The 20,447-nt window shown below is 46.8% G+C and overlaps 2 protein-coding genes across 2 annotated transcripts; one reads left to right on the top strand and one right to left on the bottom strand.

Annotated features, from left to right (window-relative positions):
* Positions 1-4,412: 4,412 nt before the first annotated feature.
* LOC135375130 (mitochondrial import receptor subunit TOM40 homolog 1-like) lies at positions 4,413-5,722 on the bottom strand. Its single transcript, XM_064607846.1, has one exon. It carries the CDS (start codon positions 5,588-5,590, stop codon positions 4,616-4,618), a length of 975 nt encoding a protein of 324 aa, XP_064463916.1. The 5' UTR covers positions 5,591-5,722; the 3' UTR covers positions 4,413-4,615.
* A 644-nt stretch (positions 5,723-6,366) lies between these two features.
* LOC135375128 (coiled-coil domain-containing protein 6-like) lies at positions 6,367-18,616 on the top strand. Its single transcript, XM_064607845.1, has 8 exons — positions 6,367-6,805; positions 7,119-7,268; positions 9,317-9,460; positions 10,381-10,651; positions 10,714-10,870; positions 11,327-11,427; positions 14,799-14,962; positions 16,738-18,616. The coding sequence occupies exons 1-8, from the start codon at positions 6,596-6,598 to the stop codon at positions 16,906-16,908; spliced, it is 1,368 nt and encodes a 455-aa protein (XP_064463915.1). The 5' UTR covers positions 6,367-6,595; the 3' UTR covers positions 16,909-18,616.
* The last annotated feature ends 1,831 nt before the right edge of the window (positions 18,617-20,447 follow it).

Raw genomic sequence — 20,447 nt, 5'->3', positions numbered from 1 at the left:
ATGTTTACCTGCTGTTGCCCAATCGAGGTCGTGTTCCCCGAAAACCCGCGTGACAATCTATTGCCATTGCCATTGATGCACCTGACATCAATGGAAGAGCCACTTTCACTGTCGCCAAAGAAAGAGGAAGATTAGAGACAGATCTTCCCAAATAGGAACTAGTCCTGGTTTGTGGTGAAAAGAAAGGCATGGTCAAGGCCTCACTGTCCTATTTGTGTTTTCTCCTGGGGGTGTTTTCTCCGGTTCCCCTGTCATGGACTTCCTCAAAGGCCTTGAATTAATCATGTTTCTGATTATTCTGAATTCCAACTCGGTATCTGGTGACGGCCAGACGAAAAAAAAAAAAAAAGGTTCCCTAAAAAATAAAGGTCCCCCAGGGTTCGAGCGTGGTTCTGGACAGCCGATGAATCGGTGGCCGCCGCTTTTTCTTGCGGCAAAGTGTGAAATACGAAAAAAGACTCTCCTGGCCTAACTTTGGTCAGTCTCCCCAGCGTGTGAAATACGTAAAAGGCTCTCCTGACCTAACGTTGACAAGCGTCGATGAAACGGCTTTCGACGAAAAGGCATTCGATGAAATGGCGTTCGATGAAACGGCGTTCGATGAAATGGGCGAACACCAATTGGGTGACATAGGCTTTTCTTTTTCATTAACATTGATATTAATGGACAATAAAAGCTGCACGCCATTCAATGAGGAACACAAAGGCGGGTTTAGGACATGCCTCGAAACATTCGTCTTGTATACCGAACACAGAAATCTGGGAATTCTTTAGCATTCCCCGATGTCGAACGATCCATATTCAACAGAGAATCCCCCCCGCCTGTACCCCACTCCTTCCTGCTGTCCTCTCTCCATCTGTCCACGTCTATACACGTTCGTAGCCACAGTTGCTTCGCGGTGCTAACACGCAATTTAAAAAAATCAACAGAGAATATGCTAGGTATTGACGACGAGCAATATTGAACAACTGTTGTTTGGATCCCCCTTCCATGTCACGCAATACAGTTCGCAGTGTCTGCATTTAGTTTCTGAATAGGATTCACTTAGTGGCCGAATAACCACAAATGCATGTTGTTTTACCTGGGAATAATCGGCACGTCGAGTTGCAACTTTCTCCACAGCTACCACCACAAATTATTTGCGGAAACTCTAATAATAATTTTATGCCCACATCTCTTCCACATTCAGTGGCCTTTCACGCCTGAAGTACGCCACATAGGAAATACACGTTTGGGCCATGTACATCAACGACATCATTTTGAAAGACCTGCTGTGGTCGGCGTGCTTCGCCAATATTGTTATGCTGGCCCTCTGTGCGATATGTAGCCAAAGCAAAGGTATGTCGGCACACTGCACATGTACAACGCGATGTGGTCAAGTTGTCAGCCTCTACGACAGATTGAACATTCAATCGTTCCAGTGCTCGCCAGCGTTCGCAAGTTTGCCCATCGAATGGCCGGCTACCTCGTCGCGCTGGCAGTGTACGGTAAGAAATCGACGTGGACCGCGTGCGATGCCCCTATGGCCCATGTGGGCTAGCTCTGGCTGCGCATCCGGCTGATAGCGGCTCATCTCCACAGTAACGCACGCTGAATGCATGGTTGTGATTGGCGGACTCTGAATGGCGTTGGCCAACCTCCCAGAGCCTTCCCCAGAGGAGCCGCAGGACGTCCGGCGTTCCGAAAGTTCATAATGTTTGGTCCGTAAAGCTAAGCTAGAGCAACGGAGTACGAAAGACAAGAGCTGGAACTTCACCCTTTCCCGCGACTATATATATAGAATGGCTAGTAGGACAGGAGTGCTGCGCCATCTGTAGGGCGGAAAGGAAGTTTTTGCTGTCACGTGATGCTGCAGCTTTGCGGTCATTGGCTGCTCCGTCTGTTCTCCGCTCGGCATGAGCGCCTGTCATCGTGCGGCGTCGCACTCATCTGAGCCGGCAGGGCGCTCTTGTTCTTCGTTGACCAAAGTCGTTTACTGCGGAAAACAAAGTGCGCAATGCAGCTTACACGTGGATATGTGTTGTAAATACAAACATTACGCGTAAAATGCGTGAAAGTAATCCGTAAAAGTAAACGATTTCCCCGTACATTTCTATGAGAAAGCCCAAAAACTATGCGAACGCCAGCGCTGCGCCATCTGTCGCGAGGCGTCGCAAACTTCCTTTCGCCCTCTCCGAAATTGACTATCTTGAGATCTTGAGACTGACTATTGAGACTTCGTGTTTGTCTCTGTCCGTTCGTGTTCCCTAGTCTCGGGGTTTTACATCATGCATCAACTTCACCAGCTTGCTTGCTTCCTAGCCATTTTTTCATTCGCGCGCCATTTTTATCTCGTCGCGCGCTGCCACTTGCTTCCATGGGGAGTGCTTCACCTCCTGTCTTTCTTAGACCGTGGCTAGGGTCGAAAGAATTTGCACTGTAAAATTTATAACATAATTCTAATTTTACTTTTAATTGGCTGCACTTGTTTTCAGTTGAAAGTCAGCATTGAGACCATCTAGACCAGTGTTGGGCAACTTACAAGTAACTATACAGTTACTTTTCTACAAAAGTAACTTTTACCAAACTGGTTATCGCTTTTCCTTAATGCAACTCTAAAATATGTTACTGAGGCACTGAAACACTTTCGACGCGTCGGTCCTCCAGCATCATCTTGTCGAGGCTTCAAATGCTCTGCCGGTTTTCCACAGATTTTGTCATCTCATGGCCCTGGAATAACTCCCACGGCCCTAGAATGGACCATAGGAAACCCTGTTTATAACGCGGTAAAAACTATGCTTGAACAGAACAAACCGAATAAATGTTTAGTTATGTTCATTTTCCTGTTTTAAATGCACCTGTAAATTAAATAAGTTACTTCATCGTGCTGACCATAGCCGCAACAACCTATATCTCAAAAAGAGTAACTGTAACTCAGTTACCATTTTTGCAGGCTAACTATAAGTTAATTACTGTTCTTAATAGCTTACCCACGACTGCTTTATATTAATTTAGATTGGATAAATTGGCCCAAGGACAGCTCTGCATCCTCTTGTGGGCTAAATGCAACAAGTGACCTGGGGGGTGGCAGTGAGGGAGGGGGTGTTAGGGGGCTCCGGTCCCTCCTTCCAAAAAATGCAGTCAACCATGCATGTTTCGCACTACTTCATGTTTCACCTCGGGATTTGCTGTGTTCAATGGGGTCACCACCAGCTAGGGATCACCATATTGATGATCATGCTTCCTGACAGCACACTGACATTCTTATGAAGTCGGTTCACCCCACTGAGTATCTTTCGCTGAATTAACCAGACAGCTTCACGCTACATGCCACAGTGAAAATAAAATGCCTCCACCATGTAGATACGTGGCATAAAACAGTAACTTACTATCAGTATTAAAGCTTTTACCACTGAATGCAGCATGCAACATGCACGTGCACTATTGGTTAATGTCACCAGTAAACTGCACCACTGCACTTCCAAATGCATCACCCTTCCCTCTTTCCTGTGCACATGGGCGGACTAGAGGGGGGGGTGGGGGCAGGATGTCCTGACCCCCTCCTCAATTTCTGTCTTCACATAGTGTTTAATTGACCTAGACCGTGTATATACCATGCTGGCCAAGGCTGGACCCCTTCTCAGAAAAATCCTGGATCCGCCCCTGCCTGTGCGTACGCTACAAGATGGGAGGGGAGAGATTTGTTACTTCAGCTTTAGACCACAATGATTGCTATTGTGCATAAACCAATGGTGCCAACTCTCCAGTAGTCCTTACCCAGAACACACAGTAACCTTGAAATAGTGCCAGTTTTCAGTAAAAGACTGCCCAGATGATCGCATACCTGCTTTGCTGAAAACTACGGGTCTCAGGTTAACAGAGATGCAAATCATTGTACATCTATTAAACTGAGTTCAGTGTACAGCAGTGCCTCGAGGCATGAGAGAAATCAAATGCACGTAGATTTTGTAGGCCACAATTTTGGAAGCTTATCACCAATTTTTTTAACCTAATTTGGTAATTTCCATCTCCACTTTATTGCAGCATACTTTGCACAGGACGACCTTGAGGAGGTCAATTGGAAAGAACTTTAAGGATGACTCCAATGCTGTGGACCTCCAGGCTCTTCCCCCCTTGGTCCATCTATTTCCTTACTCAAACACTGAAGCAAGAGGGCGCCACCTGTGTTACAGCACTGGTCCTCATTCGTGAATGTCTGTGGCATTATCATGTTCAGAGGACACTTTTAAGATTTTAAAGGAAACGTTTTTAAAGGAATTGCCAATCATAATGTGGAACCATTGTCAGTTCCACACAAAACCACGAAGTTCAATTTGCAACAACTAGACTGTTCTGTTTATTTCCCAGAGGCATGTGTGTTCCAACTGTGCTTACTGTCAACATGATGGCATAATGTACAACATTACAATGTGTGGGACAAGTCGCAGCCGATTTAATCAGCACACAGCATAGGCAGGAACTTTTTGATGAATAAAGAATTTCCTACGTAAGAACGTCCACTTTGACAATTCCTATGAACTGATGATGCACAACATTTGACGAAACAACTAACTTGCACATTCCTAGCCCCAGTTCCGATAACTCAACTGACAGTCCATTAATCTACAGAACACGCTTAACCAATGATGAGGCCGCATCCAAACCGGCTCTGATTCTTTGCGTGATTCAGCATCCCGCTGAGCGCGAAGGAGAACGGAAGAGGCTGCAGCTTCTTTTCGAGCACAGCGCCAACAGTCCAGTTGCTGTCCAACATTCCCCGGAAGACTAGGTTAGCTTTCGGGAGCTCCACCTGGTACCCAATGGATGCAACGCTCTCTCCTGCTCGGAAGTTTGTTTCCACTTCGACTCCAACTTGCGTCGTCTCACTTCCACGGTGGTAATAGCAGAAATGGGCTCCTGCCATGCCCAGTGTGCCACTGACGATGTAGTTTGATGCTGTGTACCGGCCAGCCATTGAAAGCACGGCGATTTCCCCTCCCGGTACATGTGGACCGTACTGGTAGGCCAGCTCTGCTCCAAGGGCCACGTTCGGTACTACGTTCTGGAGGTAATGGGCGACTGCAACGCCAGAGCCGCCGACGATGTCTATGTTGCCCAAGGTTCCAGACACGGTGTACGTTGGCCCCTTGTAGTCCGCAGTCAACTGTGTGGCCGCGTATCGAGATTCTTGAACTTGAGCAGCGATCTTCGTTCTGATGCGAGGACTAAACTGGTGGATGATGTTTGCGTTCAGGTTCCCACTGGGGTCTATGTCTCCAAGTAAAACCGGATAGGCTTCTGAAGGACCGTACTGCTGGGTGCCAACGTACGTTGCGCCAAAGCGGTATCCCGAAGGTGTTATAGAGCTCATGTTGAGTGTGTGACTGATCTGAAAGTGGTTGCTCAATCCCTTGTTTACCATGAGGCGGCCTCCCTCGAAGTTTACGGGAAAGACGTCTTTGCATTTCTTGTGGAGGTCTTCTAGCGTTCCCGGGTTTTGATCTTCAGACTTGTTCAGCGGTTCAGGTGGAGGTTCTGGTGCGGATGGCGGTGGTACAACAGGTACAGCCGGAGATGGCGGTTGCTGACTAGTTGCGAGAACGTTTCCCATGTTTTATGATCCCGATACGCGCCTTTGGGCCCTCACTTTGTTTCACTTTGTAGAAAGATATAGGGCCTCACAGCCGACAATCGGTAATACACGTGTTCCGGTTGGTCGACAAGGCTTAGTATTGTGTCCGTATTTATGCAAAAGAAGCCAGGGTGGCGCCACGTGTCTACCTCAATTACAATAAAATAAATTAGGTACAATAATTATATGTAACCACCATTGAGTAAGCCTATCAAAAACAAAATCTGCGACACACCGTCAATACAGGTCCAAGTCGATATTCTATCCCGCACACATGGATCCATCTCTTATCTCTATGCCCATGCAGATTGGAGATCACCGAGATCACAGAGACGGCAGTGAAGTGTGCTGCGCTCACTCTTGTTCCAAACACCGGAGGGGTGAAGATATGGACTTTACCTCCAAACTGTGCGGCACTGCGCTACATCATGCATCAGTGCCTCACCTAACAAATAGACGCGTGTGCACGGTTGATGAAATCGAAACCGAAAGTGAACGGTTTTGGATCAATGTAGGGTAATGGCTATTGGCATTGCAGGGAAATGACTATAAAAGTGGGAACAAACTAGAACAGAAAGAAACGTCGATTTTCACACCCTAATTTGAATGAAAAGCAAGTTCTCCGTTCGACAAAAGCAGGCACACGCCTTTGGCTCCAGTGATCCCTGCGATACACTGGCGTCACCAGCGCTACACCCTACACCATACCAGCGCAAGAGGAACCATAGGTGGCGACAGCGGCGACAGTACGATGGCCTATCTCTCAACGGCTCGTGTCGCCCGTGTCTCGAAACCGCTTCAAACGGGCAGCTGTGACTGTATTTGGTTCTCATCGTTCTCGTACGTTGCTGTGGAAACGGTGCAGAGACAGCACATTGGTTTAACAGTCCCAAAAGCCCCGTCCAGACCTGTGGACCCACACTGCCGCCACTAGCTCACTACTGCTGCTATTGCCACTATTGCTCTCCCGTGATCTTCAGAAAAATGGCGGACAGTGCTAGTGAAAGCGATAGTAGTTCTGTAGACGGGGCAATGATTGCCCCGTCGCCCTTAACTCGTGAACAGTTTCAGAAACGACTAGACTCTCTTCAGCAAGAAAACAGGGTTCTCAAAATGGAGCTCGAAACATACAAGCTCCGAGTGAAAACTCTGCAAGAGGAGAACCGCGCACTGCGTCAAGTTAGCGTCAACATTGTAAGGCCTAGCGTTTTTCACTGTTTTTCCCGAAAATGTACCAGATTTCATTGCGTAAGCAATGTGCTCGGAACCTTAGCGCGCCACACACATATGGTCACAGTTCTACTCTGATGTTGTAGCTGTAGTGTGACCGATACGCTAGGTATTTGCATCGATAATACGCAAAAGCATCGGTGTGGTGCGGTCCACTTTTCGATCCCCGGCTTGTCATTTCATAGAGATTTTAGTCGCAATTCACGAAACAAGCATGTAGAAACGAAACTCGGCATAGTGTATTTCCCCTCAGGTGTGGTGATGTGCTTATTTGTAGCAAGCCAAGGCGGAGCAAGAGGAAGAATTCATAAGTAACACGTTGCTGAAAAAAATACAAGCCCTCAAAAAGGAGAAAGAAACCCTGGCCTTGAACTACGAACAGGAAGAAGAGTGCCTCACCAACGACCTCTCCCGAAAGCTCAACCAGGTAAAAGAAAGAAAACACACACATTTGAAATCCTTGTTAGAATGGCATCATCTGCTCAGTTCTCTTATGGGTGGTGCACAGCGTGCCGCATATTCTGTCAGGGAAACAATTGCACCTTTCTGAGTGCTTTGTCATCAATATTTTACAAGCCTTCCATGATACACATGCAGGTGTATCTAGAGTAACAAAAACAGCAGTTTGGTTGCAGTTATTTATGACGTCTGAAACTAGTGCAGGGGAGGGGTGTGGGCACTGCCTTCGCAGGGAGTCAGGTGCATTTTGCTTGTAATTTTGTTCTGAGATGTAGATAAATTTTTGAAACCTTTGTTTGAGGAACAAAATTATAAAAAAAAAAAACATACTGTTCATAAATTTTTCAAGCATTCAATGCCAATTGACGCCATCGGCAAGGAGAAGTGTGGAGTTTCGTGCTGAATGTACTGTGACTACAGAGTGGTTGAAAATGTACGGCGGAAGCATAAGAAGTTAAAGTAGGTTCAGGCCCGTACAAGGTACTCAAAGTATTTAAGCTATCTTACTGAGTATCAGGAAAAAAAAAAGTGACCGAGTAGAATACTAAACAGTCAATACTCACAAAAGTAACTGGTTACATTTAAGATGCTGTTGAGTTACACTTTGTAAAGTTTGTTGTCAAACACGTTCAGACAAAGCAAAGATAAAAACTGATATCGTTTTGCATACTCTTATTTTCCTGCGCCATCTTCTCGGTGAATGCTCTCCTGCGCTCGCACGGATGATCAGCTCATAATTGGAGCCGAGGACAGGGAGAAGCGTCTTTATTGCAGGACATGCTGCAAGCATCCGCTGAATGGCATACAATGTACGCGTACCGCGTGTGTCCTTGGTGCACATTTTTCTAGTGATGACTCCAGAAAGGGTGGAAGCTTCTCATGCTACTGTCCCCTTATCATCCAAGATGGCACAGAAGATAACATCCTACTCGGAATGTCGTAGTGGTCACTGAGCTGGGCACAACATCCTTGTCATGAACATGAAAACATCCTTGTTATCATTTTCGTCCAATCACAAAGCGGCTTCCTCCCGTTGTGACTTCAATTCGCTGCAACTTCCATAATTTCCATGATCACTGATAATTTCGGCGCCCGGCGTACTGCCGCTGCAACAACTGACACATGGAAGTTTCGTCACGGAAATTGCGCATGGCAGCCAGTCATTCTGATTGGACACGCTTGGAAGGCGGAGCCATGTGATGGGCAGGTTGCACCTAGAGTTGCAGAAGAAATCGCTTGTGGAGCGATCGGCTGTGCAACTACAGGTTTTCCCGGCGATTTTAATCCAAGTGCCAGCTAAATTAATCCATGCCCCATAAAGTTTGCATGGCATGTGGATTAATTTAGCTGGCGCTTGGATTAAAATCACCGGGAAAGCCTGTAGAGCTTCGCACGGCGCAACCTGGTTGCGCATAACTAAACTTGCAATGTATGAATCAACCCTTACACAGTACAAACACTGCTATTAACTGCTATTTTTAGTACTTGTAGACATATATTCACTGTCAAGGAGACTGAGGGACACTGTCAAACCAGGAGTTCAGACCAGCTTCCCTGCACCATCTCCCTTTTGTCTTTAGACATATATTATCATGTTCTACACTTATCGCCACCATCCTGAGCAATATATCGACTGCCATTGCAAGTAGACTAACCGTCGTATTCTGGGTCGGCCCTGAGGGATCCCTCCGCTTCGAGGAACCCTTTCAGTAGCTTTAGCAATGCATTGGGCACGCAGGAAGCGCTGCCAAGGCTATTGAAGCGGATAAGGGATCCCTTAGGGCTGATCGAGAATACGGCGGTAATTCCGGCACGAGTTTCCCTTCGTGTTGGGGTCACAGTAATGGCACTTTTCATCCCGTGCTGAGAAATTTTTACACTTTAGTTCCCTTCTAAGCAGAACTGACAGTTAAGGAAATGAGTGATTGTAAGCACCTTTTTGTAACCTTTCACTGTAAACTGCAAAAATTATATTGCATGCTCGCAATAGTCATTACATTTTTCCATGCTTCGTAGTTGCGCCAAGAGAAAGTGCAGCTGGAACAGAGCTTGGAGCAAGAACAGGAAGCACTGGTGAACAAATTGATGCGCAAAATTGAGCGCTTGGAAGCACAGACTCTAGCAAAGCAGAGCAACTTAGAGCAGCTGAGGAGGGAGAAGGTAAGGACGTTCCTGCACCCTTACTATTTTTGCAACCGCTTTTGTGCCAAAAAAACCCAGTCAATCAATCAATCAATTTTTGCAACCGCATCAATGATCGTGGTAATTTTTCTAATCCTGAAACATGTGTGAAGCCTGTGGCTTTCTGAGGCAAAAAATTAGCATCTCCACAAAGTGGGATTTACAAATTTCAGAAGCAGAAAGAGAGATGTGGAAAGAATGTGTCGACTGTAAAATCGAATGATATCGGGTGGAAGATGAAAAAAAAAAAAAGTGCTCCTCGTATAAGAGGTGAACAACGAGATGTCAAGCAGCTTTGCAGAATGTGTAGTGCTCAAGTGTTTTTCCGCAAACACCCGTATTGGTGGCTGAATTTGCAATTTGGCACGCTTGTTTTTGGGCATTACCCCAAACGACGACGACTTGCGGGTAGAAAGTGCCACTTGATGCGGGACGCAGGTAAAGCCCGGCTACACCCGCGCATATTTAGGGCCCTGTGTTTTGGGGTTTTATGTGACTTGAAAATTGGGGGGGGGGGGGGAATCTGGTCTTATTCCAGGATCGGGTGATATCGGGTGGAAAAGCAGATTTTTGGGGTGAAAATAAAAAACAGCACTTCTCGTATTTTTTATCATCACAGGATACGAAACAGCTATGCTCAGAGTGCAGTGCCCCTATTGGTGGCTGAATCGGCACATTACCAAGTTAGTCTTCGGGTTTTTTTGGGTTTCACCGTAAGTAACGATGACACAAATGGGGTGGTGGGGGAGGATAAAAGTGAGCTTTACTGGGTTTTACCCTAAAACACAAGGTCCTACGCGTATTTTAGGGTAAAAATGGGTGTTACCAGCTTTAACATATTCAGTGTGAAGGTCTCTTCTAACTGACAAAACGTTGCACCTCACACCGCTGCTTTCCAGGTGGAGCTCGAACAGACCCTGGAGCAAGAACAGGAGGCCCTCGTGAACCGCCTGTGGAAACGAATGGACAAGCTGGAGGCGGAGAAGCGTCTCCTGCAGGAACGACTGGAACAACCTTCCTCGGGGCCCCCCAGCCCCCCTGCTCGCCTGGGCGGGGTCCTGGGTGTCTGCCTGCCACCTGGTGACCCAGTGTCTCTTGGCACCCATGTGGCCCGCCTCAGGGGGGAGGTTGCGCGACTGCGATCGCAGCTTCGAGATGCGCAGCAAGAGCGTAAGCCGAGGGCTTCGTGTGAGCTCTTGCTTAGGTGGTTAACGATCTTCCGTTCTGCTCAGACAACGACAAGATGGCTCAGTTTGCTCAAGAAGAGAGGCAGATCCGGGAGGAGAACGTACGACTGCAGCGGAAACTGCAGCTGGAGATGGATCGTCGCGAGGCGCTCTGTCGGCACCTCTCTGAATCTGAGTCCAGCTTGGAGATGGATGAAGAAAGGTGACCTCTCTAGGTTTGCTCTAGAATACCGATCAAAAGTAGGTACCAGTTCGGTACGCAAATATCCTCGTACACAAATTGGTTCCCCAAATATCCTCATTGGTGGCATATACGCCTGCTGGTATTGCTGCAACTAAATTCAAATGTCTAAAAACGGAGAGGAAGAAGTCCCTTGACAGAAGGAACACTTTAGAAGTTAAGTTACTCGTAAATAATGTAGCTGAATTACTAAGGCCCGGTTTCACCAACACTGGTTAAACTTAGAACCGAGATCAAGGGCTGCTAAAACTTGGCTCCTTTTAGTGAAGCGGGATTAAGCATTAAATTCAAGTTAAGGGACCGTCGATCTCGGTTCAGATGTTAATCTGTTGAGTACATCGACATAAAATGTTGTTTGGGTTACTGCTTGCACGAGTCTGTCGTGTTTAAGTTGTCATAATTTTTTTTCTCACAAAGGCACTTCAACGAAATGTCGGTCCATGGCATGAGGCAGAGGACAGTGTCCAGCCCTATACCCTACAACCCGTCACCAAACTCGTCACGACCCCTGAGTCCAGGTAAGGAAGCGCATTTGTAAAAGTGAGGTCGTGAGTTGCAATGTGGGAAGTCCGGGTAGTTGGTGATTCAGCATGAAGACCAAAAGGCAGCAGCAACAGAAAGGTTAACAGGAAGTTCCACTGATAGCCTCTTACCTCTCATAGTGTGTTCATTTTCTGTTCCCACGTTGCTACCAATGGCCACAAAGCAGAGGGAACGCACCGAACGTAAAGCATGCAATGCGAATTGTCCGTGCCGATCCACACTGTTGACGGTTTCCACTAAACGCAACGTGGTGGTGCTATAATAGGTTCTCCTCGCCAGTTGCACCAGGGTTTTACGTCGTCATGCTAAATCACCAACTACCCTGACTCTCTGTTAGTAGAGGCCTAGGAAGTTTTGCTCATGTAAATACAGCGGAGACCACTTATAACGTATGTCGCAGGACCGCCGAAAATCTGCACTTTAAGTGGTACTGCACTATAAACAGATACATTTTTAGGCCAATACGTGCCAGATATTGAGCACTCACCCTTCTGTTATGCCAGGGTGTCTACCAACCTGGAAAACAGGGAATAGTCAGGGAATTTTGATGTGACTGGAAAAGTCAGGGAATTGTCAGGGAATTTGGCTAAAAAGCAGCTGAAGTCAGGGAAAATCGCAGACAAGTGCCGTGATGATCGCGAGTGCCGACCGGTGGCTGAGAGGCGATGCTGCAGCAACGTTACTGCGAGTAGCAATTCACCACTATGACAAGCTCTGACGCAGAAAAGTAGGGTAGCCTCACTAATACTTAATAAATGGTCTGTTTTATGTTGGATCTGCTATCAAAACGTATGAGCAGGCACCAAGTTCCCTTTTGTTTTTGTCAGGGAATTCGCTTCAAATAGTCGGTGAAAACCTGGAAAAGTCGGAATTTGAAGGCTGCAGTTTGGTAGACACCCTGGTTATACCATGTTGTGAACGGACTGAACAACGCGGAGATTCTGTGCAGAGAAAACAATAAAAAAAAATATTCCAGAAGCCAGGAGAAGTCATGATCAGAAAACAACGAAATTGCACACCGGCTTGACGCAACAAATAACAATTTTAATGCAGACGTTTCGTCTCCCATGCGGGGGACATCATCAGTGAAAGCAAAATGAGAAGCGACCGCAACCAGCGGATTACTTAACCAGGTCGGCGAAAACTTCGGGGAGAATTTTTTTTTTAATTCGGGGGGGTGAAAATCTGGTAAATAAACATGTACACTAAATTCACGCGAATTCGGGTGGAAAAACTTCCAGTATGCTAAATTCGGGAAGAAATCGGGCTCAGTTACTCAAAACTAACTGTAGTGGTTTGGTACAAATGGTGATGTAACTGCATCTGCTACGAAACAATTAAGGTAGTGCCTTCCTACAGACGTCCCAGTGACGACAGTTTGCCGGGTAAAAATCGGGTTTCACCCTAAAGAGGCAACCTTCAATTCGGGGTGCAAATTTGGGAAAGAATCAGGTAAAACCCTAAAACTTCAGGCTCTAATTGAACCTCTGTATGCAATAAGGGGATAAGTCGAGAAACCCCAAACCGAGAAAAGGGGCCTGATCTGATTGTCCATCCCACTGACACACATGCATTTCCCATTTTTCACTATAGTGGGCCAACAAATCACAATAAGGCCCTAAAATTTCATTCACAGGTGCATACTGGTATATAGATGTCATTGCAGCAAAAATAGTAAAAAGGGGATAAGTTGACTTATCCCCTTATTGCATACAGAGGTTCAATATATAAGCAGTATATAAGCAGTTATAAGCAGTATTCCTATACATCATGGTACCAGCGGCATGGCCCGAGTGGGTTAAGGCGTCTCGCTCGGTGTCGTGCAGTCTGGGAGGTGGTGGCTTCGAATCCTACCGCCGGCTGCGCTGTCTGAGGTTTTCCCTGGGTTTTCCCAAAGACCTTCCAGGCGAATGTCGGCACAGTTCCCCCTGAAGTCGGCCCAGGATGCATACTAAACCCCCTCTGTCCCCCACTCCTTCCTGCTGTCATCTCTCCATCTGTCCACATCTGTGCGCCTCTCATAGACACAGTTGCTTCGCGGCGCCAACACGAAAGTAAAAAAAAAAAATAATAAACAAACAAAAAACATATATATATATATATACAGTCTAACCTCGATATAACGAAACTCACGGGGACTGCAATTTCTTTCGTTGTATCGAATTGAAGGTCACGAATCGTGATCTTATACTCCTGTCACACGGGCAGTCTTCAATGATCATTGAAACCAATGAGCATTGAAAATGCGTGTAGTGACACCAAGCGTGCGACGTGTCAACTTCCCAAAGAGTATTGGATTCAATGTTCCCTGACAGGTTGACACGTTACACGCAAGGTGGCGCTACATGTATTTTCAATGACGATTGGCTTCAATGATCATTGAAGACTGCCCGTGTGACAGGGGTATTAGCGAGGGCGCGCGCTGTACATAAGCATCGATAACCCCCACTACGATACGGAGAAGCTTTTTCTTGAAAAATTACAACAACTACAAATACAGCGCCAAACAGCACCTACTGCATTTTATTCCTGCGTGAAGTAGCCGGTTATTCGCGTCTGCTTCGTGCCTAGAAGATGCGCTTCATGCATTGTTCGTATGTCGCCAAAGCCTCCGCAGCGTTCTCCATATCGTGTCGCGATCCCGCACACCTTCCAAGTACGTCTGTGGCAGTGCGTCTTCCGTAAGGCTCTTCGTTGCTACGACGTGTTTGTTCCCGTCAAGAAAATCTGGCTGATTTCGTCACTTAAGCCGCCACGCGAACGAAGCGTTTCCCCACACGCGCGCGTTGGCGCCTTGCGTCTTGTGCTCTTTTCGTCCTGTATTTGGCTGCAACCGGACCGTTCAAAACCAGCGCGAAAGGCGGAAACCTTCCAATGACTCAGACTTCCTTTTGTAGGCACCAGATTCCTCCCGACCACACTAATTGCGCGTGTCATCCTTCGCTGCGGGAACAGGATGCAGAGTGACCCTGAAATCGGCTTTGGGGCCATAAACCTTATCTCGTTCTTTCGCTGTATCGAGGCGGCAACTAAAAAGTATTTCGTTGTAGCGGGAGTTAAAATACACTGATCTCTATGGCCCTCTGCCGGGGAATCCAAATTATTTCGCTCTATCGCCAATTTCGTTATATTGCGTTTCGTTGTAACGAGGTTTGACTGTACATACATTGTGTTCTATGGGAACAGTATTGGGGGTCGGAAGAAAAGCTGCATTATAAGTGGTTACGTTATAAATCGTCTCCACTGTATTGAGTTGAGAATCGCCGGTCTTCTTACGTCGCTTCTACGTCTTCCTTTAGCAGTTTTTTCATCATCCTGCTAGGACTCACTTCTTTCTGTTCTGCAGGTATACCAGGCTGTGGTGGCGGTCCCAGGGAGGCCCTCAGTCCCCCCAGCTCAATGACCCGGTGCCAGAGCTGTGGGCAGCCCCTGTTCCATCCTGCACCTCCTGCTTTTCTTCTTCCCACACCATCACCACCAACAATCACCATGCTACCACCACACCCTGCGGTAAGTTCCCAGCTCACGGTGTGTCCACCGTTCTCATAATTCCCGCAAAATACAATGCTGCGGGTCAGACCGGTGGAAGTGGCTTCACGTGGGTACCGTAAACTTCCGTTCATTCGATGCTGACGGGAACGCGAAATTTGATCGAATTATCCGGAGGTTGAATTAAAGAATGGGTTGAAAAATGAACGAGGTCAATGTCACTTTTGTTGGCGTAAATTGTGCGTGTGATCGTCTCCTGTCGCTTGTGCTTGAAACGCGCATCTGAAAACGTGCCACATAAGAGTGTTGATGTGGTAGAACGCCCTTCTCTGTGGTCTTCGTAAGACAGAGTACCAGGGCATTGCGTCTGGCTTCAACGTTGTCCGAAATACGCTACGACTGTAAGTCTCTGCGCGTGAGAGAAAGAAAAGGTTGGAGAAAGCACGTGACAAAGCGTCTGTCCACTCAGAAAGCAGCAGTAAGGGGGGGTATTCGCAGACGAGCCACTACACTACGGTGAAAAGATGGAGCAACGTGGACCTCGCGTGCAGTTGTTGCGGTACCTTATTTGAGAGCGATCCAATGAGACCGTTCTACGTGCACGAGGGGAAAGGGAAACGCTGAGGGAATGCACGAAAGGCTGACCTACTTTCAGCGTATTGAGCCTGTGCGTGCAATACGGGGATAAGTAGAGCCTGAAGTTTTAGGGTTTTATCCGATTGTTCCCCGAATTTGCACCCCGAATTGAAGGTTGCCTCTTTAGGGTGAAACCCGATTTTTACCCGGCAAATTGCCCTCACTGGGATGTCTGTAGGAATGCACTAACTTACTTGTTTGGCAGAAAAATGCAGTTACATGACCCTTTTTTACCAAACCGCTTCAGTTAGTTTGAATAACTGAGCCAGATTTCTCCCCGAATTTAGCGTACTGGAAGTTTTTTCACCCGAATTTGCACGAATTTAGTGCACACGTTTATTTTCCCGATTTTTACCCCCCGAATGTAGGAAAAAATATTTCCCAAAAACTTCAGGCTCTAGGGATAAGTCGACTTATGTAACGTTAGCTTCGGGAGCTTGGCTGTGCATTCTTCCTGCTCGCCTGCCATCGTAAAAAGCTTGAATCGCAAGTTTCTCCGACTCTCCAGCTGGTCCCCTTCCAGGAAATCGCACATAGCACGACTGCCCGAATACTCAAACACGGCGCCACCGCCACCACAAGATGACAGCACTTATGAATAAGGCGTATTCAGTACAATTCAATAAGTTCGTAATTCAATAAATCTGTATCGAAAAATGGCAGCAATGCGCATCATGCCGCGCAAGTACCCAACGGTACGACATGACCCATTCCGCATCCACACGGTAGGCACGCATGCGATTCTCCTGCCGCCCGATTGGATGGCACCAATCTTTTTCTTCCTGCGGGTCACATTAACTGCCACCAAAGATGGCTCATTGTCATTGCGTTTTCGTTCTACGGTAGCACTGTGTGAACTAATTTTGCGTGCACAATAATACAGTCAAACTCCTTTATAGCGAACACCTTTTTAACGAAAATACCACTACAGCAAATTTTTTGGCGGTCCCGCTGGAGCCCTATAGGTCCAATAATGGACATCCTTTTTAACGAAAATGCCTTTACTGCAAATTTTTTTTTGCTGTCCCCTGAATTTCGTCGTAAAGGAGTTTGACTGTAATTGAGGCTCAGACTTTCATTTGAGAGCGAGTTGATTTTTTTTTTTGCATTTCGGTGCCCCTTTAAGATTTGCACTAACTCGCTGCTTTTCCTTGCGACAGAGTTTCCCGTCGGGAAATCAGGCACGTGCCCGTACGTCGTCGCAGGAACGCTTTCCCAAAGTGGCAACCCAGTGCGCCGTTACCCCGTCGGACCAAAAGAGCCGAAGCACGACTCCCCCTCCTCCTCCTCCTGCGCTGCCCGCAATGGCTGCCTCCCCAATGGCGGAATAAGAAGCGCGGAGGCGGGCACCTTGGAGGAAGGGATTGTACAGTGTAGAGAGAGAGAGGGACTGCACGGATGTGCGGCGGACTGAAAGAAGCTGTGGAAGATGATGACGTGAGACGTGTGGGAGGGGTGCCGCTCTGAAGAGCAACGGGGGGGATGGGATACGAGAGGGGTTGTGTGTGTGTGCGTGCGTGCGTGTCGAAAGTCAGTTTATTACTTATCTCCCCGTAAGCCTGAAAGGCTGGATGAACACGGTGCAGTGTTTGATTGCATAGTTAACTTTTATCACCAAAAAAAAAAAAAAAAAGGCTTCATTCGCATAGTGTGTGAGATATTGAGGCCGTCCCAGTGTGGAAAGTGGGTTGTCCTACGTGGCTGCCATGTCCGTTCTTCTGTCCAGAGTATCGTGTCGGATGGAATCTTTGTCTTCCTTAGCCATGCTTTGAGTGTCTGAGTGACGGGGGAAGTCACCTTTGCTTGCGCTGACGCGGAACGATTTCTGTCGCTTTTGTAGCTGCACGACCTGCAAGAAGCACCCACGCTCCGTTTGCTGTCCAACAGACGACTGTTTCCTTTCTCTTTCTCTCTCTCTTTTTTTTTTTTTTCAATAAATATTTTGATGGCACATGTATTACGTCGTGATGGCAATACAAGCTTGTGTGTCTCTGATGGGCTGCTCTTTTTCAAGTACGGGAATCTGGGGCTTTTTCTAGTCATCAGGCCTCCTGAATATGAAGAAAATATTATGAGAATTGCATGTGACAACAGCAACATTACTGGGTGTGCTGGTATGCTGCCCTGCTGACATTTTCATGTATGGTAGCGTGTCACTGTAGCTCTTTTATTAAGAATTGGGGGGCTAACAGCAGTGTCAATGTGGCTATAGGTAACACTTCAAAAAGTTGGCATTGTGCGGACAAAGTTGTGTTGCTGGAGCGTGTAAGCCTCGTCGACACCTAAGGCTGTTCAGTTTTTTTCGTGACAATCACACGCGTGCACTTGCCTACAGCAGCTTGCCTTCCAACTTCGTTCAGAGTGGTTGTGAATGATATGATATGATATGTGTTTCCTTTCTTTTTTTTTTTCTGTGTGTGTGTGTTGCTTGACTGCAAACAGTTCATGTGATGTTTCTTCAGTACTGTTGTACGAAGAGGAAATTGCTCCTTGCTCCAGTGTTGGTAGCCTTACAGTTCTTGTTACTGCAGAAAATTAGGTTCAGTCAGACATTTTCCCTCGCGAAACATTTGTCTGTAGAACATGTGCTAAACCTTGGTGCAGGGTGAGCTATTACAAAGCTGCATGTGGATTTGAGTGTCTCTTTTTAACTTAAACTAAACTCTCTTCGACATCTACAGTTAGCAAAAGGCCCGCGTCTCTTAGTTTTTTTTTCTGCATGCGCAGTATTAAGGCAAAACTTGACTGTGATAAATCGTAAAAGGGTTCTTGCTAGCAAACCTGTAAAAGATATATCAAGCCGCAATGATCAAGTGCATTGTACGCTGCTTGCGAACACACGTTCTGTTTCCTGCGCTCCATGACATACCACAGGCTTAATGTGTTGGAAAGTGTGTACGTGTTATACTGACATGTTATGTGACTCTCCATCCTCTTGTTTGCTGGGATGAGAGGAAATGACCATTGATAAAATTGTGCCTTCTTTCACATGGCAACAAATCCCTGTGCTTCTTCAGATTACAGTGTTGTTTACCCTGATGCCAAATGTTACTTCCTGGACTGGGGGGGGGATGGCTTTGCAAGTACACATTTTGCGTACAAAGGGAGGCCGAATACCAGCATGCTCAGTGCAGCTGGTACATAGTCAAAACCTGTTGTGTCGAGTAGATTCATAACTGCAGATTTCTTTGCTGCTGCCGGCGTTTTCTAAAACAGTGACAGAGTCCGTGTGTTCTCGATTCTTTTGTGCATAAAGATGGATCTACCTGCACACAAGTTGTCGGTGCCTTGGGTGTGTGTACAGAGTGGATAAATAGAGCCTGAAGTTTTAGGGTTTTACCCGATTCTTCCACGAATTTGCACCCCGAATTGAAGGCTCACTCTTTAGGGCGAAACCTGATTTTTATCCGGCAAATTCCCCTCACTGAGATGTCTGTAGGAATGCACTAACTTACTTGTTTGGCAGCAAACGCAGTTACATCACCATTTGTACCAAACCGCTACAGTTAGTTTTGAGTAACTGAGCCCGATTTCTTCCCGAATTTAGCATACTGGAAGTTTTTCCACCCGAATTCACATGAATTTAGTGCACATGTTTATTTACCCGATTTTTACCCCCCGAATTTAGAAAAACATATTTCCCGAAAACTTCAGGCTCTAATAAGGCATATCCACATTTGTGCATGTAACACGCTTCCCGCTTACAGAATGAACTTCCAGTGGAGCTCAAAGACGCATTTATCCGATCGGGACCAACAAAACAATCTTCGTAAAAAAGCTAAGAAAAACATGTTTAAAGCGACTGTCGCATCCGTTCCAGACCATTTCGAAACTATACGCAAAAACGCGATTCAAGGAACGGGCGCCACCATTAGTGCTGCCACCTCGTAGTCAGAGGAACTGTGCACATGTGGACTGCTGTTTGCCAAGTTCCTTTATTTCCCGTGTGTGTTTTCGTTCATTTTCTCCTGCTCTGGAACCGGTGTAGAAAACATATCGCATCGACCAGCACTCCTCACGTGAACAACTTTGCATGTCGCACGCGAGCGATCTTCTTTTTCCTTGATCTTTTGAACACTTGATATGCTACCCAGATGTTTACCAGATTACAACTTGTATGGAACGTTACGTTATCATCAGTCCTACTCATTATAGACGGCAGCCACCAGTATTCATCCCAATGGGAAGAGCAAGAGCGCTCCGCTCATGTATATTTCATGGAACAGCGCCAAGTGTGGCATCTAACCTTGGTACGCAGTGACCATTACGAATACGTAGCTTGTCGTTGCGATGAACATCACCAGAGTCTCCTAATACATGGGGCTGTCACAGCACACAACGGCTCTGGCAGCAAAGTTTGGACAGCGCCATTTTGGGCCCAAGCGGCCCAACAGTAGGTAGCTTCATTAGCGGACTTTGCACGGTGTTTCAAGCGACGTGGCGCCAGGGAAAGCTACAAAACCTGTAGGAAATCCACAGGAAAAGCGGTACATCTTCCCAAGTGCAAAAAACTCAAGACCATGTATTTGAAAGTGGCGTGGTAATAGGGCAAGTTTTCGTATCGAGCCCCCCCTACCTTGGAAGTCTGGCTACGCCACTGCAGCTTGCATTATTTGTTGGTCAGAGTTGAACAAAAGGAACTTACCTCATGTTACATTGACAAAGTTCCCTAGAAAAGGAATGAGTTGCTCGAGAAGTTACTGGAGCTCAAAAGCGAAGAGTTAAATTAACAGTAACCAAAACAGTAGCTTAGTTACAGTAACAAGTTACTCCCAACACTGCCGCAAAAAATGTTGTAGCTCCCTGCTGCTATCATAGGTGACTGCCATGTATGCCTTGTGCATTGCTAAGCCCGCGCTCACACAGGGCA

The sequence above is a fragment of the Ornithodoros turicata genome, unplaced genomic scaffold (assembly GCF_037126465.1).
Source record: "Ornithodoros turicata isolate Travis unplaced genomic scaffold, ASM3712646v1 ctg00000829.1, whole genome shotgun sequence".
In the NCBI taxonomy this organism is placed as follows: domain Eukaryota; kingdom Metazoa; phylum Arthropoda; class Arachnida; order Ixodida; family Argasidae; genus Ornithodoros; species Ornithodoros turicata.
The sequence above is the reverse complement of the archived record's forward strand: the minus strand, read 5'-3'. Positions and strand labels throughout refer to the sequence as shown.

Excerpts from the sequence above, each read along its gene's own strand:
- LOC135375130 (XM_064607846.1), bottom strand. The coding sequence starts at position 5,590 with ATGGGAAACGTTCTCGCAACTAGTCAGCAACCGCCATCTCCGGCTGTA.
- LOC135375128 (XM_064607845.1), top strand. The coding sequence starts at position 6,596 with ATGGCGGACAGTGCTAGTGAAAGCGATAGTAGTTCTGTAGACGGGGCA. Across the intron at positions 9,461-10,380 it reads AGCAGCTGAGGAGGGAGAAG|GTGGAGCTCGAACAGACCCT; the intron begins GTAAGGACGTTC and ends GCTGCTTTCCAG. Across the intron at positions 10,652-10,713 it reads TCGAGATGCGCAGCAAGAGC|ACAACGACAAGATGGCTCAG; the intron begins GTAAGCCGAGGG and ends CGTTCTGCTCAG.